Source organism: Ochotona princeps, chromosome 7, assembly GCF_030435755.1.
Source record: "Ochotona princeps isolate mOchPri1 chromosome 7, mOchPri1.hap1, whole genome shotgun sequence".
NCBI classification, from domain to species: Eukaryota; Metazoa; Chordata; class Mammalia; order Lagomorpha; family Ochotonidae; genus Ochotona; species Ochotona princeps.
Genome location: NC_080838.1, coordinates 60,029,900 through 60,054,998, shown reverse-complemented (window position 1 = coordinate 60,054,998; position 25,099 = coordinate 60,029,900). Strand labels below are relative to the sequence as shown.

General features: G+C 36.1%; 1 protein-coding gene across 12 annotated transcripts in view; it reads left to right on the top strand.

Moving 5' to 3' along the window:
• Positions 1-25,099, top strand: part of MAPK10 (mitogen-activated protein kinase 10) — a 444,107-nt gene that overhangs the window by 375,174 nt on the left and 43,834 nt on the right. For 11 of the 12 annotated variants that reach the window (XR_009245850.1, XM_058667090.1, XM_012928535.2 and 8 more), the window contains 5 exons: positions 5,008-5,137; positions 9,182-9,240; positions 10,010-10,148; positions 10,872-11,037; positions 13,412-13,483. Coding sequence is in view for 11 of the 12 variants with exons in the window: in XM_058667090.1 (XP_058523073.1) it covers positions 5,008-5,137; positions 9,182-9,240; positions 10,010-10,148; positions 10,872-11,037; positions 13,412-13,483 (566 nt within the window). In the remaining variant the exon portion in view is untranslated. The remainder of the gene's footprint in view (positions 1-5,007; positions 5,138-9,181; positions 9,241-10,009; positions 10,149-10,871; positions 11,038-13,411; positions 13,484-25,099) is intronic. The other variant, XM_058667094.1, reaches the window with a different exon arrangement.

Genomic DNA, 25,099 nt, shown 5'->3' with positions numbered 1-25,099 from the left:
ATCAGTAGAGCAAAGCTATCAGGTATGGAATTAGTGTCCTTACAAAAGTGGCCCCACAGTTCTCTGATTGCTTCCACCACATAAAGACACAATAAAAAAAAATGCCATTTAGGAAGAATGGGCCCTAAGAATACACCTGGTCTCCTACATTATGGCTTATAGAACAATGCGGGATACATTTCTGTTCCTTGTGAACTACCTAGTATGAGATATTCTGCTACAACAACTTGAATGGACTGCCTGTTGAATCCTTGTCTAGGGGCACAGTCTCAGGATAATTGCTAGAATTGAAATATACACTGATGTTCATAGAGGAGAATTTTTTCCTGGTTGTAATTTGGTTATGACCGAACAAACATGAGAATTGTAATTTCAGCCTATAGTATTTTACTGAAGTATGCAGTGTCAAGAGCTTTGATGCAAAGTTATAATGCTTAAATAATAAAAAAGCCAATGAGTATGGACTAACACCATACATACGCTTGGTAGGCTTTTCTAGGTTAAAACATTGCTTAAATCGTAAATCGGTGGTCCAGTGAAAGGTCAGTTAGGAAAGTATGATTGGCCAAGATCAAGAGAGGCAGGCCGATGCACACTGCAAGACCTGCCATGCAATGAGAGGTAACTGCTCCTCCAGAGGAATCTTTGGTTTCCCCTCCAGCATCATTTCCTGATCTGCAGGAATGTGAATGTATCGTTTCTAGAGTAAATTTTTCATTGCATTTATTCTGCTTTCCATAGAGATGAACCTACTTAGATGGCCCCACATGTTTCATCAAGGTGGATAGTCATTCTGTAGTCACGCCTGCCGCTAATTTGCTTAAGAGCTATCAAGTACTGGTTTCATCCCAGTATTTGGAAGAGTTGCTGTGATTGACACTGTCTTCCAGAGATTGCTTTCTCAGCCCTGTGTATTGGTCTCACTTCAGCATTGTTGTTCATCAAGTGCAAATGATTTAGGTTGAAATTTATATAACTAGGCTTGATCATCTAGGCTGGTCAATTACATGGAATTGTTTTCTTGATGTTGAGTTCTGAGTAAAGGCACTCTGACATGGATTACCGGTATTCCAAGGACCATCTTAAGCTGGGTCAAATGCCCATGCCTGGCCAAGCTTTTGTAATACCATGCTCTGCGGTCATTGAATGAAGACAAAGAGGGTGCTTTGGGTTGGGCAACACATTTTACCAGAGGTCAAACACAAAGAGACTAAGAGCTAAGTGCTTACATGAGTGCTCTTTGCTTGTGGCATAAGAAGTCCTTCACTCCTGGTGGCCAATCTTAGCACATTACAACAAATGTTAACATTGCACTTTGGTGCTGCATGGCAGTTTGTCTATTATTGACTTTCCTCCCCATCTCAACATACCAAGAATGAAATTTGCAGAGACTTGGAATACAGACTTGCTCTGAGCTGTTGTGTATGATGTCAAAGATGCTCCCATGATGATTGCTGATGGTCACTAAAAAGTGGCAATCTGCTCATGATGCATGGAGATACCCCACAGACACAAGAGGGACATTTTACGTGTGAAAAATATTGAGAACAATAAAGACCATCAAATGTATTATTATGAATCAGAAAGGATATTTGCATGAAAAATTATCTGAATGACAGGAGAAAATTAAAAAAAAACCTGACTTGCCTGTGTGATGTGTGTAAATGTGTGTGTTTATGTAAATATATAGAAAGGTAAACATGCCTTTGTGGTATTACAAAATTGGATTTAATGACAGGAATGACAGGAAACTTGAAAAGTATGGTTAAAATGTGTCCTGCTTTTAACAAATCTCCTCCAATCTTTTATGATATCATGGGATGGATGAGCAGTGTGTTAGGATAGTGGTGTAGCTGAATCATAATTAGTAGAGTGACAGAAAATCATTGATTGGTAAATACCTGTCCAATTGCCATCTCAGTTGTCGGACTTTATACTTTATTTTGCTTCGCATTTCATAATAACTCTGACAGTGACATTTATTTTAAGAATTACTGAGTGCTCCCATGAGGTAGGCATCACAGATAACTTTCTGACTGCATTACTCCTCAAAACAATTTTGTCAGGTGGGTATTTCCCTTATAAATATGAGAAAATTGATGCCAGAGTGTATCAGTAATTTACTTGGAGCTCCACAACAAGCCATGGAGTGGAGATTCAAGCCTAAGCTTGCTTCAAGGAAGAGATACTGGTGAAAGAACAGGAGGGAGGGGGAGATGGGGAGAGAATACCACCACATTTTTAATGAAACTGATTAGTGATTTGCCTGCCTGGAGGGTGAAATTTTCTATTATTCCCCAGGAGGGAAGGGGAGAGTCTGCTGTCTTGCAGAATCTGGCCAGTATCTTAAGGATTTGAATTCATATTGACAAATCTTGTTAACATCTCACATAGAAAACCAGATGTCCGTTTATTATATTATGCAAAATGGAAGAGTCAAGCTGACCAAATATGGGCAGTATTCTTTCAGGAGCGATTCTCAAGGAGCACCTGGTAAGCAGAATGGTGACTGAGCAGGAGAGGTTCAGCCTGGGGAGATGGTGATCATGATGCTAATCAGCTGATGTCTGTGATAACTGCACTGATGGATAATCTATCTGCCAGTTGTCAGGTTCTTTAGACCTGCGTGGGAGGGAACCCTCTTATTTGGCCAGATGGTGCCAGAATTTGTCTATGATTCCTCTGTGTGCTTTCATGAACATTAGACTGTTCTTTCTTTAGATAATTCACTGAACTTTCCAACTTGTTTTTTACTGAAGATCTAGCCTTTTTCTTTATGGTGACTCATTAATTTTCTGCTGAAACAATTAACTTCAGAAAGGAAGTCTGATTTTTGTGTTTCTGAATTGATTATATACTTGTGCATCACCTATGACTTACATGTTCAATCTGCTCTTTCCTTTTCCTGTGCTGTGCATGGAAAATTTTAAAAAATCAACAAATAAAGAATCAGTGCTGACATATGGAATGTAGCATGTACATATTTTTTAAAAGTTGGCATAAACACAGTATTTGTAACTCATCAGGTTCACTGTGGGTCAATAGCATGTGAAGCTATTATCAAGAAAGCAAGGGCGAATTTAACTGAATTAACTATATCAGAGCAAGATTGTTGAATGAACGATTGAATGAATGATGGACTTGAGAGCCCTATCATAACCGTCAGGGACACTGCACTCCATGCTTAGAGTAACAATGTTTATTTAGGTCAGGGTCCACATTTTGAGAGGACCGTGACCGACTGGAGCGTAAGCAGAGGAAACAAACCAGATGGTGATGAGACTTGAAGCCACATTCTGGCACATAGTATCAGGACATAGGGGATATTTATATTATAGAAAAAACATTAGGGAGAAAATAATAAAAACTGAGAGCCGCTGGTACGTATTCAAGTCCAAGGACTGTGCTCAGGACTTCAATGGTTTCCAGACATTGTGAAGCAGCATGATGTAAAGAGGCACATTTTGTGTTTCTGAGGAAGGCAGGGCCAATAGTTGTGTGAGTGGAAATCACAAGGACAGCTCTCTGTGTGAGAACAACGGCATTTTTTTCTCCCAAAGCCCACCTGAAGCAGAATGAGCTGACTCGATGTTCAGAGGTGATGCAAACGTAGACTGAAAACATTTTTAGTGAAGATGCTTTAGAGAGAAAAGAGGATTACCTGGAGCTATAGACCACTCGAGCTGTGCTGGGAGTACATCATTGCCTGATATTATATAGCACTCTGCCTTCCCTCATTTATATATATATATTTTGCTTTAGCTTGGTAATATGAACCCTAAATGGTTAACGCCACTTCCAGTTCAGTAGATTAGTTGTACAAGATCTTGGTTTTTATATTTCCTTATGGCAACTAAAACAATATCAGAAGAATCCAAAGTTGCAGGGATGGGAAACAAACATGTTGTGAGTGACTCACCAGATATAATAGCAGGAACCTCCTTCACTTTCTCTTTTGATCTCCAGACTCATGTATTCTGAGTTTGAGGGAAAGAATATATTTACACTAATCTTTCAAAATATCCCAAAGTATCATTTTTCAGACAGTTTGAAACCTGAAGATGTAGTGTCATTTGTTTGTGTATGTTTACAAAACCTCTTTTTTTCTTATTTCCTTATTCTGAGTGTGCGTGGATCATCAAGCAAGTTGTGATTCTGTAATAGCTAATGTGACACCTTAACAGCAGGTTCTAAGTTAAAAACCAATTGTCTTAAAAAACATGGGGAAAGAATGTGTCCACTTAAAATAGCCCAAGAATAAGGGATTTTATAGTTATAGAAAGCTTGCATACCGTCTATTCATAGATGGCAAAATTCTATCCCAGAGATAAACTGACTTCTCACTTTCATGTGGCTTCTGGGAAATGTGGGTACCTTTTTGTGGTCCTTATCCTTTCACTCACAATGCAGTGTTATGCTGTATTCTTGGAAAAATCTTCCTACAATTCTCTCTCTCTCTCTCTTCTTTTCCAAGTTAAATGGATTTTTAAAAAAAAAAAATGTTAGTCACTTCGATCTTGACTTAGAACCTGATTGGCAAGTGTCTTAAAGACATCTGACTAGGAGTCTATAGTAGTATTTTCTTTCTTTTTAAAGAAGAATAATTATTTTTACTCAAAAGACAGGTTTATACAAAGAAGGAGACACAAAGATCTTCTGTCCACTGGTTAACTTCCCAAATGAGCAAAATAGCCAGAGGCTGAGCTGATCCAAAGCCTGGAACCAGGAGCCGCCTCTGAGTTTTCCATACATGTGCAGGATCCCAAGGCTTTGACCCATCATCCTCCTCTTTCCCAGACCATAAGCAGAGAGCTGGATGGGATGTGGAGCAGCTAGAACAGGAACCTGCAACCATAGGAGATCCTGGTGCTTACAAGTGGAGGATTAGCCAATGAAGCCATTGCTCCGGGCTGAAGAACAGTATGTTCTTGTCCTGTATTTTAATGTGGACAGGAGCTGAAAGGAATCCCATGTTTTTAATCCTGGATCACTCTTGATTCTTCGCAGTGCTGCCTATGATGCTGTCCTTGACAGAAATGTGGCCATTAAGAAGCTCAGCAGACCCTTTCAGAACCAAACACATGCCAAGAGAGCTTACCGGGAACTGGTCCTCATGAAGTGTGTGAACCATAAAAACGTGAGTGTTGTTGTTATTTTTAAACTTCGGCAGTGGGAGCTTGTGAGGTTGGAGGGAAGAAAACAAATGTGCCAAACTGAGTGGGAAAGACTTTTCTTTAACAATTTCTGCCTCTTTAGTTGGTTTTTCCTGCCCATATGCTACATTTCATTCCACTGTCCTCATGGTTAGCTTTATGCTTAAAAATTGTCTAAAAACCATATGGCATGGAGGAGATTAATTTGATTGCTATTTCCCTCCTAGAAAATTAACCTATTTGGTTATCTTGCTCCAGATTAACCAGAAAAATTCATGCTTTTTGAACAAATACCTTGAACAAACACATAGAATTTTTAAAAAATCCATTGGAACATTATGCATTGTTTGTTTACAGAGCCAATTTACCAACAGATGAAGGATTTTATTCCTAATGTATTGCTTTTGTGATTAGGTATTATTCTGGCAATGACTTCCCACTGATCAGTGTGCACAGTGCATGGGTATCCTGTGTTTTGGTATGGTTGGGCAAAAAGTGCAAAGCTTGTAAAGCTCTCTAGAGAAGGATCCTCAGGAGATTTTTGTGGCTGGTACTCAGCAGGGGAGCCTGTTCAAGATTTCAGTATCTAGGCTTTGTCAAGTACAGGCCTGTAGAATTCTTTCTACTCCAGTACTTCTTAGTAAGAAAAAATGGGAAACAATTCATTATTTCAGTAGTGACTATTGCAAATAAGTATGATAAATGCATTTTGTTGCATATAGTAAAATTAAACTATAAATCATTATAACCAAACTACAATATCACCTGTCATATCTACCTATAAAGTTCTTCCATATGAAAGTAACAGAACATATGAAATTATGAATGGAACTAATAAAAAAGGGGTCTTACAATTAGATTCACCATCTATGGGTGAAATTGAGAAGAAACAAATTTATGAATGTTTAGTTGAAAGCTATTTCATACAAAGATGGATTTAGGCCTAATGATAATCTTCTCTTTTCTCTGTCGTTCAAGTTATTTGTTCTCTTTCTAATGAATTTTTTTGATTCAATGGGTTTTTTTAAACAATGGATTTTTAATTCAGCCATTCAATGAATATTGGTTGATTGACTGAAATGTGACAGGCAAATACCTGGATAGCAGCAGAGACAAATCCCTTTGTTAATTGCAGTCTATATTCAATTGGTGAGAGGAGGGCACTCTAAAAGGAACATAGTCCATGTGTTTGGTGCTCTATGGAACAAGTGCTGCTAAGGAAAACAAAGGGAAGAAGGAAAACCAACGTGCTGTTTGATGTGGAGTTACCTTTTTGATTGAACAGGGAAGGTCTCCCTGCACTCTCTAAAACAGCCAAAGAACATGAGACTTCTAGACAATAATGTAATAATGACAGAAAGGATGACCATCCAGAAAACACAGGATACTAAAGGAATGTGTTCTTTTATTAAGTTTAGTTAAGTTAGGATACAATTTAGCTACATGATCAAGGCAGTATTTTATTTTACGGTAGCAAAGACAGTGGTACCATGGACAATGGAGAATGGGTAAAAGCAATGAAGAAAATGTAATTTCCCCTATTCCTTCTGCCAGACCCCATAATATACTGTGAAGAGATGCCCACTAACTTGGCTGGTTTGAAACAATCATTGACTGAAATGTAGGAACCTACATTTATGCTACCCAAAGGCAGTTCCCAATAGCAGTGCAAATTTGTGAATATTCCAACCTGCTCTCTGCTTTTTATATGTACATGTATGCAGTCAGGCATGCAAATCAGACTACAGAAATAAATGTCTGGAATGTATAGACAAGCAGGAAGTTCAGTTACAATCAGTGTAAAGTCTTCATCAGTACTTATAGCACTAAGTAATGGCAGTCATAACATAGAACTCTGTAAATGCTATGGAAAACAGCATAAAACAGTGAAATAATCCCATTTATTCTTTAATTTTAGCAGAGAAAATCAATTTTGAAAGTGTATACCTCATTCTAGGAAGTGTTAGGAACATTTGTGAGACACAGAAAAACATTGGTTCACATCTGTTAATCCCAAGATACCAGGATGAAAGAACTGAGTAGGATTCCTGCATGAATAGTGTTGAATAAATGAAGTTAACTTTTATGGTCTCTTTCAAAGAAGACATATTTTTAAGTTAGTTGTAAGTAGGGCATAGAACTTACAGAAGATTAGCAAAGGTAAAGTGGGAAACCAGAGAAGGTAAATGTGATAAGACAAGGGCTAATGAAAAGGGAAATAAGAACACATAGTAGGGAACCATCTTGGAAAATTACATTTTAAAATAATAAATCCTGGGTTATTAAAATTACAGTGCTGTTTTCAGATTACTTAGAACCATGTAGGTTATTCATTTGTTTCTATCTGTAAGGGATGTTTGAATGAATGTATGTGCATCCTGTACAAACTGAAATGTTTTTGTTTGAAAAGCAGCAAAATCAAATAAATGACTTCGTAATATTGATAAAGCACTAGAGAAAAAGAATCACTGTATGTATTCCACTGAATGACGTAATAAATAGCCGTTTTCCAACGCCCACTCAAGCAACGTGTACAAAATAACACGGCCTTTAATTAAGCTTTAAAAGATGTCAAAATGATTTATTTCCATACTGAAAGATCATTTTAGAAGAGATAACCTTGGTGTTTTTTTCTCTTTGACATGTTACAACCACTGATGTGCACATGCAAGTATACTAGAAAATATTGGATGGTGTTGCAAACTTTTTCCTCTAACTTTCTTCCACAAATAAAACTACTAGAGGCATAAAGCAGTCCGTAGAACTGACTGCATTTCTCATGTGCTTAAGAGTAATTTTGGCTTGTTATTACTTGGTCTGCTGCTGTGCCACTCATCAAGTTTACAGAGATTTTTTGATTCATGCTGTGAAGCTGGTTAAATCTTAAACATGTGCATATTCAGGTTTTTTGTGAAATGATTACAATTGTTTTGCAGATAGAAGATTGTTATCTATTTCTATTCTTACATTCAATTTCTACTGGTACATTATTCAGACTATCTAGCTGAAAAAATTTTGAATTATGTGTACAATTTGTGTGTAAACATGAGGAATTAATGTTTTATTACCTATGTCAGAAAGTAACCTTTTCTTTTCTCCCTGATTTATAAAATAATTAAAACAAGAAACAAAGCTTGAGGTGAATTTTGATAACTTTTTTTTTAAAGATTTATTCATTTTATTACAGCCAGATATACACAGAGGAGGAGAGACAGAGAGGAGGATCTTCCATCCGATGATTCACTCCCCAAGTGAGCCGCAACGGGCCGGTGCGCACCAATCCAAAGCCGGGAACCTGGAACCTCTTCCGGGTCTCCCACGCGGGTGCAGTGTCCCAATGCATTGGGCCGTCCTCAACTGCTTTCCCAGGCCACAAGCAGGGAGCTGGATGGGAAGTGGAGCTGCTGGGATTAGAACTGGTGCCCATATGGGATCCCGGGGCTTTCAAGGCGAGGACTTTAGCTGCTAGGCCATGCCGCCAGGCCCGAATTTTGTTAACTTGACAATATAGTTCCTACTGAGTTTGTCATTGAGACTATCTAGGCTGCAGCTTCTCCTGTTGCAGCATTAGTCTAAATTGGAGCATGAGATCAAAATAATTATACAAACTATATATAATCTTAAATTTAAGCGTTTGGTCATGTTGGGGGAAAATATCTTCTTGATAATTTGTTAGCATTTTAATGCCACTTGTCTCCCCTCACATAGCCTTTCCTCCTTTTTTTTTTTTTTTTATTTTATAGCTCTCTTTTCTACAGAGAATCGCACCAAAGTAGTTTAAAAAGCATTGATGTTCTCTGACCTTGAGCTTGTTAACTGCATTACTGACCTGAAAGCAGATAAGATCTGCTTTTTCAGCATGCTTTCCTGTGTTCTCTGAGATACAGCAAATTTTTCCCAACTTTTCTCTCTCCACCATATATTTGAGGCATGGCTCTCAGTTGGAATAAATTATGTTTAAGCATACTTCAAAAATAATTGATTGTCTTTTTCTTTCTTTCCTCTGTGCTTTGGACTCTCTCTTATAGATTATTAGTTTATTAAATGTCTTCACACCCCAGAAAACGCTGGAGGAGTTCCAAGACGTGTAAGTAACAAAACTCATGAACTGAAGAAGTACGTAATACTTAAATAAGGGAAAATGATGAAAAGGAAAATAAAAAATTAAATCCCTTGTAGCCATCCTAGGGGGATGTAAGAGCTGAAATTCAGTGCAAGAGAGAGAGGATTCTGTCGATGGAGTTATTCCCAGGAAGGTGCTGCTGGCCTTCCGATCCTGGGGCCCTCTGTGCTGTGGGTCCTTGTTCTTGGTTGCTAGGGAAGGTTTACTTATTTCTTAACTACTTAATTCTGTGAGTTTATCTAGAAAAAAATTAATTCAGTGTAAGAAATATTAATAAAAGAATCAGGATCAAATCATTTTACCATTGTGTTTGAGATTTTTTTTTTCCAAAATAGCCGAACTATAAAAACACAAGAAGATGCAGAGGTTAGGGAGCGATGCTCTGACACATTGTCCTTCAGCACAGATGCATTACATTCAGTAAGAAGAGACTGTTCTGATTGGTTTTCTTTTTTTTTTTTCTTGAAAGATAGTGGGAATACAGGTGAAAAGTGAGAGAATGGTTGAGGTAGAAAATCCATGAGCAGGAATCACACACAAGAGTGTTCCTTCCATGAACAATCCGTGTTAGAGTTGTCATAGGTCATACACATAGGGTACTTGGCATTTTTTCCTATTCTTGATTCAGCTGAATTCAGATCTGGAAAGCCCAGCAAACATAGGAGATATAGCAGTAGATTCGGGCTGCAGAGATCTTGTCATCTAGAACTAACATGGTGATTTTGCCTTTCAGTTACTTAGTGATGGAACTGATGGATGCCAACTTGTGCCAGGTGATTCAGATGGAACTAGACCACGAGCGAATGTCTTACCTGCTGTACCAAATGTTGTGTGGCATTAAGCACCTTCACTCTGCTGGAATCATTCACAGGGTAAGAACATGTGCTCCAAAATTAGTTAAGACACGGTTGGAGAAAAGTAAGAATACCTGTAGCTTATTTTCTTTATTTAAGAAAGGTTGGTCAAATTAAGGTATGTCTTCATTGTGTTTTTGTTGTTGTTTTGGAATTGAATTAGCACATAGTTCTCTAAGATATAGAAGGAATATCTAGCTTTTTTGCTGGTTTTTTAAAAATTGATTTGATGTTTCAACTTGTTGGAAATAAGCTTCTGAGCCACCTCATTCTGTGTAGCTGCTTGATTGGCAGGGGTCATATATGCAGCTGAAATACAACAGCTCATTTCCATAGTTCATTTCTGACACCAGAAAGACAGCTGCCCCCATCTGCTTTTCTGTCAGTCCTCAAAATGAAATGTAAACAGGAAGAATTATGTGGCCCTGGAGAACAAGCTGAGAGATGACAATAAATAACATTTTGGTTTCTCCTAAAGCATCTTCCCAACATGAGCTTGTGTTGTAAATAATGAGCATACAACTCTCTTCTGGGCTTAAACATTTACAGAAAATAGTTTTGAAAATCCAAAACTGACTATAAACTGCTTTGCAGCAATAATCATATAACTCCTGCAGGGCTGGGCAGGCAAAAGAGTCCTAATTAGTGCTGTTGCAAGACCACCGTATTGATTGAGGGGATGGAATTCACATTTTCCACTGGATGCCAACTTCTAATTTCTTTCCTTGTTCCTATTTTCAGGATTTAAAGCCAAGTAACATTGTAGTCAAATCGGATTGCACATTGAAAATCCTTGACTTTGGCCTGGCCAGGACAGCAGGCACAAGTTTCATGATGACTCCATATGTGGTGACACGCTATTACAGAGCCCCTGAAGTCATCCTGGGAATGGGCTACAAGGAGAATGGTAGGGATGCTTCTGCAACGATGCGGTGTCAAAACCTGTGAAGACGATGAGTGCAGGTTTAGAGAGCCTGGAGCCCATATTCTTTTTCAAGTCTATGAATTAAAAAAAAAAAGTGGGGGGGTGGCAGCTTTCATATTCAGAGTGTTTTTTTTTAAATACCAACAAGAAGAAACACTCATTAAAACTATAGAGAATGTTTCTGCGAAGTAGGCTTTGCTAGAAGAGCTGTAACTGTTATAGTGAAGAAGAATTGTAAATGGAGTCTGGTTAAGTGGTCAAGTGGATGCCGATTAGGACTCATGACATAGATGCTGAGAAAAAGTGGTATCTAAGTGACAGCTCAGGTCCAAGTCAGTGTAAAAAGCAGAAAAACACTTTCTGATTGAACCATGTGACTTTTATGTCATGTCTTAGAATGATGGTTCTAGTCGTAGGGAAAAATGAAGAGATCATAAATCCTTGGAATAATCATCCAGGCAAACACTGAATAAATCATAAGACTGGAATAATTCAAATTATTCATGTTGGATATGTGTTGAATAATCTAAATGTCCCCAAGTAGTAATTAAGATGGCACTTGCCAGCAAATCTGAATAAATTTCAGAGTCTTTAGAAAGCAGAATATTAAAATTTGCATTACCGCTTTTATAAAGAAAGTCTGATAATTATAGGCATTTTCAAGGGTAAGACAGAATTTTTAAAGTGTTTCAATTGGAACTTATTTTAGAATTAAGGATTTATAAACTATTACATTTTAGAAAGCATTATTATTTTGATTAGTATATTTCATGGAATTGTTGCATATTAAAAACATTAATTATGAATACATGTATATACTCAGTGTACCTTTAATATTTATTTTCACATTGTATTCTATTCCAGTCTGAGTGTTCTGTTTTATTAAATTCAGCATGAATAATTATTAATATATTTTAATGTACCAGCATGCAGAGTAACTCTATGAAAATTCTATAACACCTGAAATTTAAAAAAGCTTTTCTTCTTGCGCATTCAGGTTAGAAGACACCTAAGGCTTTTGACCATTTGCACATAGGAAGGGAAAAATGTCAGCTCTTAATAAGTTCAGGTTCACCTTGGTGTTCAATGTCGGAGATCTGGTATCTTTTGATTAGGAAAGGTGAATCTCACCCTTCACCCAAGGAACTCTATTGTACATTCTTGAGCAGTTATCATTTTTTAATAGAAATCAAAGGGGAATCAATTAAAGAAAAGTTTAGAATCAGGAACATACAGGATACAGTGGGGAGGAAAGAGTGCCTGGAGTGATCTGCTTTAATTTTTCAGGTTTTCACCATGCAGAGGGCAGGCGCTCAGTCCCTCTCACCTCTGCTAGTAGAGGAGGTTCCAAGTAGCAGCCTTAGGCGTTTAGCTTCTCTACGTCCACGGAGAAAGTGTAGCTTGCCCTCCCTCCAGTGGGAGGAAGGTTATCATACAGAAACTGCTTGCTCCCACATCAGGCATGCTCTGCTCTCCTCTGTGCCCAACCCTGCCTCCCTTCCCCACAGAACAATCAGCCCAATGTATCTAACTCCAATTTCCCTTTGTCCTTAAAAAAAAAAAAGAGTAAGTTGGAGGGCATAAAGATTGATAAACAAAGGTAGAACATGTTTGCTTATTAAGTATGACAGTCTGTACATGAATGTATGTACTTGACAAGTTTTAGCATTTTTCATACCATTTTTCCACTTTACTTTCAGATCATTCTATTATACAAAGGCTAATTTATAATATATCTTTTTCTGTTGAGATGTCTCATGTAGAAACAAAGCCTGAATTCTGTTTATATAGACAATTTCTGAAGAAAATACTGAGCTGAAAAACATTCCAGATTTTCTTCCTGTAAATTGTGAGTTCAGTTATTTTGAAGTTTCTCGGACTTTGCAGAATATGTCTTATTCTGAAGTTCCCAAAAAGTTGCTTATTGCCCTCTTCCATGGAACTGAATACAGTGGGGAAAAAAAGGAAACAATCATGCTTATTGGAGGCTTAAAAATGATGGTCTGTATATCCAACAAATGATAAGAAAAGCCCTTAGTAGTTTTTAGCTGTTACCTATGATATAGTTTGGTTTAGCTACTGCTTTTTCCATGGCACCATTTTATGGACCTAAAGAGGCCATGAAAGATGCCCTTTGAGTTCCAATGAATAGTACATTTAGTTGTGATCCTAAAACATTGTTTATGTGCTAGCACAGTACTTGTTTTAGGTTGAATTCTGACCAACTTTGGCTGGCAGGCAAACACTGTTCCTTCTAATGAAACTGTTCTTCCCCCCCTGCTTCTGAGGTCAATTAAGATCATTTCTTAGTTAACTTTCCTCCCCTTTCATCACCTCCCTCTCTTTCCTGTTCCAGTGGATATATGGTCTGTGGGATGCATTATGGGAGAAATGGTTCGCCACAAAATCCTCTTTCCAGGAAGGGACTGTATCCTTGTGCCTTTTGCTGCAGCTTTACCTGTTTTTGTGTTTTCTCCCTTTAAACACATAATGATTTTCCCAGGAGAGTAAAGATAGAAGCAAAAAGTTGGGTAAGTGGTGCAACTGTAATTTTACAAAGTGATTATTTCTATAATCTGACCAGTACTGAAGATTACCTACCATGATTATTTCTTTTAATTGAATTTTTCATAGCTTTTATTCTTCTTTCTTGCCTATAACTAAAAATAACTGTGCCATATATATAGCAGTATAGCAGAAGCCTGTTGGTCCCAAGTGATTAAAGGAAATTTGTCTTCCTAACTAGAAAAATAACTCTTTGGAATCCATTTTTATCTTCTTCCTAAGACTATTTTATGTTTGTACAACTTTAAGCATAGCAATTTCTCTATTTTATATATAGGCTAAGCTTCTGTCTGCGGCTTCACTGACTTGAATTATTCTTGACACCATATCCAGCCTTAAATAGGTCACTATAGCATATCCTTCTCAAAACATCAACTGCCACATTTAAATACCATAATTATTAGTCCAATTGCTGGAGGTCAGGTGAGTTTAAAATAGACCTTCTTCATGTGACTTGGAGCTGTGACAGGGAAATCAAGAATAACTTTTCCAGCTAAGAATTTCACAAAGCAATGTTGATTTGAGATCTACTGAGTCCCAAAGTAGATTCCTTGAGAAACTTGAGTACCGTGTATCATTTAGAACTATTACATGAGCTGCTATATTTCTTACATGATTGAAGTTTTGTTTTCTACTAAAGGTACATATTGGCATTTGTTATATACAGCTAGTAGTTTACATTTCAATGAATTATATTTTTATTTATTAAAGATGGTTTTGAAAGGCAGAGTTAGAGAGAGAGGGAGAGAGAGAGAGAGATCTTCTGTTCATCTGCTGCTTCATTCTCCAAATGGCAGCAACAACCAAGACTGGGCCAGATGGAAAACAGAAGCCTGAAACTCCACCTAGGTCTCCCATTGAGATCCATGGGTCGAAGCACTTGGGATGTCTTCTGCTGCTTTCCCTGGCGCATTAGGGTGTTGGATCAAAAGCAGAGCAGCTTCAACTTGAACTGGTACCCATACAGGGTGCTGTCCTCCAAGCAGCAGCTTAATCTGCCATGCCAAAACAGTGGCAGTTTTGAACTATATTTTTATAAATGCAATTATATCTTGCTAACAAACTGGTGTAAATCTAGTATGATAATAGGAAGCTCAAACTCTTCCATGATGCAGGATAAGTTCAGTATACTACATATGAGTCTTTTGCAAATCGACACTAAAGATATGGTCTACAACTCTATTAATGTATTTGATCAATAAAGAAGCTCTACTGAAACCCTTGATTATATAAGAAAGATAATTGTTTTTACTTAAATAACAAAAGCTAATAGTACCTATAAAGCTAACCTAGACTTAATAAGATATTGATTCTAATAAGTGTATAATTATGTAGGCATTTATTCATCCTGTTATTTATAAATTATGAGCTATTCTCTAAATTCTATTATAATATAGAATAATATCTGTAACGTATTGCATCATTTACACTATCAAATTTCTTATGGCTACATAACAAAATTTATTTTGCTACAATTATTTATAGTGTAGAGGTCAATTGTATATCCACTATAGTTAATTTGAACAATACTCTAACCAATACTGATCTTGAAATAAACTGCCAAAAATCAGAATTATATTCTTTGGGATCTTGCTTGTGTGGCATATCACATTGTGGACAGAAAAGGGAACTTGTCAAAGGAAATTCAGCATAAGTTGTGCAGCTGCATCTACACTTGGAAGTGAAGATGACCAGCCACTGGTTTGCTCATTTCCATATGACATTACTGTTCCACATCTCTTGATTACCACATGGCAAAATTATTTTCTGAGGTCCAATTTAGCTTTGCACGAATTTATCAGGAGGGTGTTTCTCCTATTTTGACAGCAGTAAATTTAAAACCCAGACACAGGAGGTAAAATCAAAACATTTTAAACTCAAACTAACTTGCCATAATAGCACCATGTTGTTAATTCTGTGTTTGTCTGGCAATGCCTTACTAGAACATTCCTTCTTTACTTATGTTCTGGATCACTTTAGAAAAATTTTGGAATTGAAATTAAATTGTAACAAAATCAATACCCGAAAAGTGTATTTCTGATAAGTGTGATCCTGAAGCAGAAGCAATCTCTAATACAGAAACTGTCGGTGATGCTAAGGGTTTGCCTTCTGTATTAATTCCTCTCACGTGATAGTTACACAGGCTGTCTGTCTTTGATAGCCTCATGCCATATGTGATAATAAACCTGAAAAAGGAAAGGAGAAATGTTGTAAAGACATTTATGAAAGAAAAAAAATGTATGTTTTAAGAAATATTTGAGAATATTTACACTTAGATATTTATCTGAAATTAAAATTGTAACTTTAATTATATCATAATTAAATCTATGTTATAATATATGGTTACAATTTAGTGTTTTAATCATGATCACCTTTTAAAATACACTGAGCATAGAAATACCTATTGAAAATAGACTCTGCTTTGTGGCTTTCGAGTAAAATTGCCTAATAAATCTTTGTATGAAATAATTATCTTATTTGTAGGGCTTATGAACAGCAATAGCAAGAAAAGACAATTTAACTACACTAAACCATAATAATCAGACACAAGGTTGGGGTTACTTATATGGAAAGATTAATAGCAATATTTTATCTTGTTGAAATGATTCCAGCATTTAGTAGAAGCAATAACCAAGTTGAGTTTATGTTAATTATCCTATACTATTTCCAAAATTCTTCAGAGACTTAAGCTCTCTTTAACTTCAACTTAAAATTATTCAGTATAATTTATAGTTTATTATTCTGAGGCTAAAACATGGTAATACTCTATCATCCTAGTCAACATACTTTTTCATAGAATGTTTTAGTTTGAACCCCAAGCAAGAATGGTAAAACATGTTGACAAATCAGGAAGTCTAATGAAATTATTGTCAGTGTCAAATTCTAACTCCATTCCTACATTCGAATTGTCTTTGCCTTCTGAACAAAATTGTGGAGTTTTCTTGAAGATTGATATCACGCAGATGATACCACCATGGAGAAGTTTACAAAATAAACAAAAGAATAACAATTTGCTTTTCATTCCGTTCATTTGCTAAAATTTTAGTATCCAATGAAACCTCCTGAAGTGTTGCTTTCCCTCTTTAAAAAAAAGTCTTAATTATGTACACCTTGTCATGGTTAATTTTTGCTACAAGTTTATGACTTCTGCATATTTCACAGAGTATGTGTTGATATAATATGGTAGGTAGTGTTACACACGTTACACAATTGCTTAGAGTCATGGTAAACTTTATGATTGGGAACATTGAACACATCTGACATATTATTTTCTTTATTTAGTGCAAATAATAGCTAAAAGATAACTATGGGATTTTACTTTTCATTAAGATTTTGTTCCTTTCAATTACTTATGGTAACAATTTTAAAGTGCCTTTTTAGGAGTTTTTCCAAGGACTGCACTCACTCACACCTTCTATCTAGCCCTAAACTCAAATGACATAAGCCATCTTTGTGATTAGCAAAGGGTCTTATAATACCAGTGTTTCTTCAACTTGTTTTTGTTTCTGCATGTGTGTATGCATGTCTGTCAGTACGTCTGTAGCTGTCACATAGAACAGGACAGCTTGTGAGGGGGGAGTAGAGCACCTCTCAACTGCCCACAATAGCCCCAGAGGTGTTGGAGGTGGAAGAGTGCAGAGTGAAGCGGGGAGCCAGCGCCCTTGTGCCAGGACTGCTGCTTTCCAGGGTCTGCATGAACAGGACCCTGGAGTGAGCCTGGGAATCCACAGAGGCACTCCAATGTGGAGCATTTTATACCAGCTGGCAGCTTAATTGCTAGGCCAAATACTACATGCATTGGTGCTTTCATGAGCTCTTGAGGTCTGCTTCTTTCAGATAATATTTTTCAATTTTGCATTTCCATTCTATTTCAAGCGGCAGCCCCATTCTGAGCTAGCCTGTGGATATTCCTTTATCTAAAGTTCTTGATCCACACCTTATTAAAAATACAGTCTCCTTGTTTGAAAATTCTAGATTTCAGTTGTATGATCTTCAATTCAGTATGAAATTTGCACTGATAAAGGACTCTCCTTTGCCTTTCTCTTAGCAGGCATGAGAGATCCAATTATAATAGGAAAGACACGTACAAGCTTGATGAAGATACTTGTAATTGCTACCTAAATTCCCAATGTGTAAACCTAGGATTGTATTGACAGTTAATGCTTATGGAGGACTTACTTTATCAGGTACTGGCTATGGAAAAGATTTTACCAGACACAATCCTTCCAAGTATCTTCATAGATTTTACACAATAGTTTTTATCACGGATATTTTAGAGGACGAAAGTGAGGGTGAGAAACATGAAGTCATTTAACGAAGATTACACAGCTAGGAAACATTGCAGTTGATGCTGCAGCAGAAAAACAAATATGGAGGTATCTTCCAGAGGCAGGGACGAAAACAGTTCTTTTTGTTACTAAATAAGGAATAGAAATAGCTGTTCCCCAATCATTTTCTAAACGTTTGAGTGGAGTCAGGCAGAAGAAAACACTTTTCATTGAGTTATTACTCTTTTTTTTATCTGAGTCTCTAAGAATAAGATGCATTCTACATAGTAACAGACTGGTCACTTTGGAAAGCATGATAAAAATACTTGCAATTTTCATACATGTATTTTAAATTGGAGTCTCACAAATCAACCTCTTGTGAGACAGATGTCATCTGAAATTATAAGTACTTTAATAAAAAAAAGGGGGGGAGAGAGATACACAACTGTTTGCTCTATCTTTAAATGAGAATTTATTTTTTGCACGTCACTTGCTTTCCTAAAGTGGAAGCAAAATGGGTTTGCTTCTCTGTGTATGCTGTCCCCTTCATAGCTCTAACTACTTCCTGGCAGTGGTCATTCTATTTATGTGTTCAACCTAACAATGCAAACCATGGGTTTAATCTTGGTAAGATGTTCAGATCAGAAAGACTCTTCTGGGGAATTCTCTAAGGTCACTGCCAAATTACAAAATGCGATTTGTAAAGTAGTTGAATCTAAACTATTGTGCTGCTACCCAAATACCTTTCCCTGTTTGCTTCCCCCTCCCAAACACCCACCCTGGACTTCGCCAAGTCCCTCATTTTCCAGTTTTTTCCCTGGCCCTCAATAGAAGGATCTCTCTTGCTCTCTGACTTTTCAGGAAGAACAATAAGTATAGTTCAAGAGAGAGATTTACTTTCTTGCCTTTCCCTTGCCTGGATTGTTCCTCACCACAGTGCCCCCTCCCCTGACTTCCTGGTTTGAAGTTCTGGATGATAACTGGCAATGCGCCAGATCATTGTAGTTTCAGGTGGAATTCTAGGTTTGTTTTAATTGACAGTCTTGGGAGTTTCAGCCCCCGACCATGTGGCCTATTTCCTGTAGAATTATCCCCTTTTAAAAGCCAGCATTTCTCACCATTAGGAAGCAAGTTTGTCTTTAAGAAGCAAAACTTCCAAATTGAGAAATACGCTTTTTGATGGCAGTATTGAAACTGAGCTGGAATATTCCTAAACATTCATTCTTGAACTGGCATTTCTCTCCTGAAAATATAGAAAAATAAGAGTAAATTGTTTTATAAAGGAAACTTTCTTTGGATGCTACTTGCAGCTCAGTTTATCTTTTTTTTCAAATATGACATACAAAAGAATAAAAAAGAAACAAATTTGCATGTTTTCCATATTAATGTAATCTAAAGTTATTTGTAACACAAATCAGGATTATAGTGGATGAATGCAAATTAGATCTTCTAAATCAAACTAAACTGATCGTTGAATTGTAATTGCAAAGTAACATTATCATACATTATGTAGCATAGGATTGCATTGTTAGTTCAGTTATATGGCATACAAGGGGCCTGGTATTCCATGTTTTCTCCTTCTCAGTGTTTTAAAATACTAATAATCATAACGCTGGCCTCTTATCAAGTCAGCGAAAGGTCAGATTATTGCTCTATGGCACGGTAGCCAGTGTTTTCATTGATTTGTTGTTCTTTTCTTACGTTCTTGTTTATATTCATTTCATTTTTGTTTTCAGTTGACATGTGGTCAGTAGGGTGCATCATGGGAGAAATGGTAAAAGGTGCAGTGCTGTTTCCTGGCACTGATCGTATCCTTCCTCGCATCCAGCGGTCTCTCCACGTGTCATTCTCCGTTAGTTCTCTTTTGTCTCAGGTGCCTTATAGCTGATGGTGTCCGCTCTCTGTCGTCAGAGGGTTCCTTTCAGACTCCAACGTCAAATATTCACAAGTCGGCATCATGGTAGAGTAACCTTGTCTCCTAGTAAGACTTTATGCAAATAACACAGTAGCAAATGTGAAAGATGCTATAAAATAGTGAAAGGTCTGCCTTAATTCATTGCTCTCAAACTAGTGACTCCGAGGCAGTCTTGTCTAATGCTTTTGGTTATTGCTAATATTTCAAACTTAATATATGTTCACAGCAAGGTAAAAAACTTTATACATTTATGTTGAACATTGACTTCGTATAGAGAGCATGCATAGAATTTCATTTTAAAATTGATCAACTTCTTCTAAACTTCTTTCACTTGTTCCTTTCATTTATATAATAACTATTTCCAATGCCTGCTCATTTTCCATATTATTAACAAGTATAATAGTTAAAACCTCATTAGTAACGAGTATTTACAATGTCTGAAGAAATACATTGAAATCACTTGGAAGAGTACAACCGATGTTCTCTGAACGAGTCAAGCTTGCAGAGGCTTTGAAGCAGTGAACAAATAGGGAAGCTGTGTGAGTATCAATGGATGTGTGAATGTGAAAAGGAACTTAGGCGCTCTATTTGCTTATGAAAACATTCTGTCTTCATCATACCAAAGATAAAATCTTTGCTGAAATGACCGTGATTCAAATATAAGATTCAGACTTTGACAATGAGGTTTTAATGACTGGAGTATATCCAATCACTAATTTAGTGTATCTACACAATAGTGTAATTAACTATTTGCTCTAAGTTTCTAATACATGTGTTACACATTTTTACCAAGTCTCTGTAAAGAAACTTTTGCGTTTGAGGATTAATATAGAAATTATATAGACACCAGAGACCTTCAGAAAGTTCATGGAAAATGTGTTAAAAAGCTATACAGGGTGGGAGTGGGGTGGGGAAGAGGGTGTTGTGGCATGGCGGGTTAAATCATCATCTGTGATGCTCACATTTCATATGGGCATGGGTTCATGTCTCTGCTGCTCCCTACACAGTCAGGCTCCCCGTTGATGCTCCTGGGTTGCACGTGACCCATCCTTGGGCATCACGGACATTTGGGGGATAAACCAATGGATAGGAGATCTCCTGCTCTCTGTGGTTTTTCTTCTTTCTCTCTATATAACTCTGCCTTAAAAAATAAATACATATTAAAATAATCATTCATGGATTTAAAAAAATTTCTGCATTAAAATACTTAACTTTTAATTCCATGAACTTTTTGAAATACCGCATATATAGTTGTGTGCATATACTCTCTATACATTAAAAGGAGCAGTTTGGGAAATCATTTATATAGGAACTTAGATTTTATTGAATGAGGAAACTGAAGATAATGATTTAATTCAGTTAAAAATAATGCTATACTATTTTAATTTCTAACTCTTCTTAATAAAAGGTTTTTTATCTCATATAATACAACTTTACTTTAAAAATATTTGTATATTGCTGTTTTGTCTTCTATGAATGCAGTATCTTAAATCCCACGTATAAGTTTACCACATTCAAGTTAGCATTAACGTTATTTGAAGGCATGTCAGACTGATAAAAATTAAATCCCTTCACATTTCTAAAATAACAATACTTGTTTTATTCCCAGTGATTTTAAACTTGTGTGTGGCATTTGGGAATGAATATGAAATGATCCATAGGTTTTGGCTAATTTCAGAAAATCTTGTAGAAATAGAATCAATCTGTTACCTTTGTACTCTGCTTTTTCAGGAGTTTCTTGTGACTGAATAGCTGATTACTAAAATGAAGATTTTCTGCCGATAAAGTGTATGTGTCTTTTCACTACTGTTGATAGATTCTATCCAAGAAAGGCAAACAGAACCATTCTTAGAATTATCTCTTTTTAAACTTGGTGATAAAAATTCCTTGTAAGTAATGGTGTAGGATGCAGGGTCCTGTAGCAGCCTTGGTATTTTGATTTTTGGTTCTTTCTGAAGTGCTAATATGGAGATACCATTGTAAAGCTTTTAGAGGACAAATTGGAATCTATTGCCAAAGTATATCTTTTGTGTATAGACAGTGTTTTATTTTTAATGATCTCAAACATGTTGATTAACCTTTAAACCAGTCCTTTTAAAAAAAACAAATTACAAATGGTGAATATCTGAAAGTTAATGTCATAATTTTAAGAGATGGACTGCTAATTTAAAACTAAATCTTCACCAAAGTGTAATAGTGTATCCCATCAATTTGTGCAATAATTAATACATTGTAAAATAAGTATTGTAAATTATCTGCTATTAAACGTGTCAGTCATATTATATCTCAGTCTGTTGGTTAAACAGACACTTTATAATTGAGCTGAAGTGGCTAGTGTTCAGGCATAGTGAGTTAAGCTGCTGAGTGGGATGTCGGTATCACATATGGGTATTGCTTAGAGTCCTGGCTATTTTATTTCTGATCCAGCTTCCTTCTAATGTACCTGGAAAGATAGTTCAGTGGCACAGTGCATGAGTCCCTGCCACCCATGTGGGAGAACCAAATGGAGTTCCAGCCTCCTGATTTCAGACTAGCCCAGGCCTGGTCATTATGGCCATTTGGGGAGTGCACCAACAGATCTCTCTCTTTCTTTTTCCCTGTCTCTCCATAACTTTATCTTCAAAACAAATAAAAATATCCTTTTAAAACAAAAGATGTAGATATAAAATGTGCATATTATGCATCTATGTGATATATGATAAGAAGTTATATTATTTTTAATAGGCAATCTCATTTATATAAAGACAATCTCAGTATAGATGCTTCATAGAGGTCCTTGTAGTTGGGCCATTTGTACCTTCCTAATGTATAAACTAACTCACCAGTGACAGTTGATTCTCCATCATTTGTCTTTATGCTTCAGATGTGAACTCATTATTTTTCAATACATTATATATGCACATATGTAGTATAAAGTAATTTAGAAAGAAATATAGTGCTAGCAATTTCATATATTTATGTTGTTTAGTACATGCATTTTATATAAGTTAATAGAATTTTATTCAACCAAATATGTTTTTAATTCTCTACAGATGAGTCAAACATCAGCTGTAATGAACTCCCCTACTGCAGCCATTTTTATTTTTAAAATTATGAAACATATACAGGAAGAATAATATTACATGTATAGTTCTTAAAGATGTTTAATTTCATGCAAACACATATCCTACCACAAAGGTTAAAAAAAATAAAATATTACCTGCCAACATTTTCTCCTCTTTCTGTGAGCTTCACCCTAGTTGCTGCTTCCTTTCTCTCCAGAACGATAACTAAGTACAGTCCCAAATATTCATTCTTGCCAGTTCTTGACTTCCCTTACAATTGAACAAAAGATTGAATGTAAGGTCTAAAGAAGAGTAGAACGCAAGTCAGAAACTATAAGGTTGTCAACTCTGAAACCCAGATTCATGGTAACAAACAGCTATGAACGAAGAAAAAAAATGTAAAAAGAAGATACTGTGATTCAAAAGACAAAAAAGAGTAAGTCCATTGATAGCTCTTTACAATTCTAGTTTGTAATGTCTGAAGGCTTACACACATTACATTCAAAATTATAAACAAAGCACCCAGAAGGGATTTAAAGAGCTTTTTCATGCACTGTGTTCAAGGTGTTGTCTGATATATTTCAGATAGTTGCTCAGCGAATGTAACAGAATAGTTACAAATGTAAGTTCTGAGATAATTCTAATAATTGATAATTTGTAATAATTTTCAATCTTAGGATATCTGATACTTATTTTCAGTACCCATATGTACAAAACTATCTATTGAGAAGTAGTAATAGTCACACATGAGTATTGTCATACTCATAAAATATTTTGCAAACTAATTTCGACTTAGTAAATTCAGAATTGGATTAGGAAATATGTTGTGAAATTACTCCCATTAAATGCCATTTTTCCATTTGTATTGAATGCCTTTGGTGGTTTATATTAAGGAAATGCTTTTTAAATAGTAGATTAAAAAATAGCTTATTATTTTTAAAATAACTGCACAGGGCTGGAACCTCTAAAATTTCAGCCCCTTATATTTGTCAATATAGAAATGATGACTAATGAGTATTCTAACACCTTTTTGAAAGAATAATTCCATCCATTGTTTTATATTTACCACATTAACATTAGAAATAAAATATAAAAACATAGTCAATATATTATGAAATTTAAAAGGTATACTAAAAATCATCACATAAAAGATAATCTATAAATTATCTTTTAATATGATTATCTTTTAATTAATAATGAATTGATGAATAGTAAACTAAATAATAACACAAACTAAAATTAATAGTAACATTTTAATTCTGTTGAAATTAATTTTTCTTGAATGTGTTGACCTGATAGACCGAAGGATGGTACTTCAGAAATACTTTTTAAGGAAACTGACTTGACATGATAAAGCATATCATCAACTGTATGACTGCATTAAAGCATTTCTAACCACATCCATTCCGAAATTGCCCTTTCCTTGACTGTAATATTTGGAACAAGCACTGGCCTAGATGCAGGGGTTATGACATCCAGTTTTAGCTTACATTTGGCTAATTACGGTTTATAAGAAAATTCATACACTCAGATAAGTTCATGTCAGGATCCTGAAAACAGCTGGAAAGTAAGTGCAGACTTCTTTTTAAACATTTACATCTTTACGAGAAGGAAGAGCCTGAAAAAAATCATAAAAATTTATAAAAATTTGATCATAAAAAATTCAATGGAGTGATTAAAATAAATGTTTATGGAAAAAAGAGATGGAGAGACAGAGCTTCCATCTTCAGTTCCCCACCTCTGGTGACTGCAGTGGTTGGAACTGGGTCAGTCCAAAGCCAGGAACCCAGAACTCCACCCGGTTCTCGCTGTGGAAGCTCACAGCCTCTTCTGTCCCTGGACCATCTTCTGCTGCTTTCCCAGGGACATTAGCATTAGCATGCAGTTGAATCAGAAGTGGAGAAACCAGGACTCGAACCTATGCTCATATGAGATGCTGGCAACACAGGTGATAGCTTAACTGGTAGCGCCACTCACCAACTGTAGGAACACTTTTTACTGATGGTTACACCTCATATTTATAGCATGAACGTTGTACAGTTTCAATGTCTGTAGTAAAGGTCCTTGCCTCCCTTCATGGTGTAAACCATTGTAGCAAGTACCACTTAAAAACAATGTGAGTTGATCTAAGTGCTTTCTTGGGCCCTAATTGTGATTTATAGAAAGAACTGTTTTCAAATATTTTTGCTTAGCAAAATCACTGATTCTCTTTAACTTAAAACTATTGTAGAATTGTTTTGGAAATGTTATGT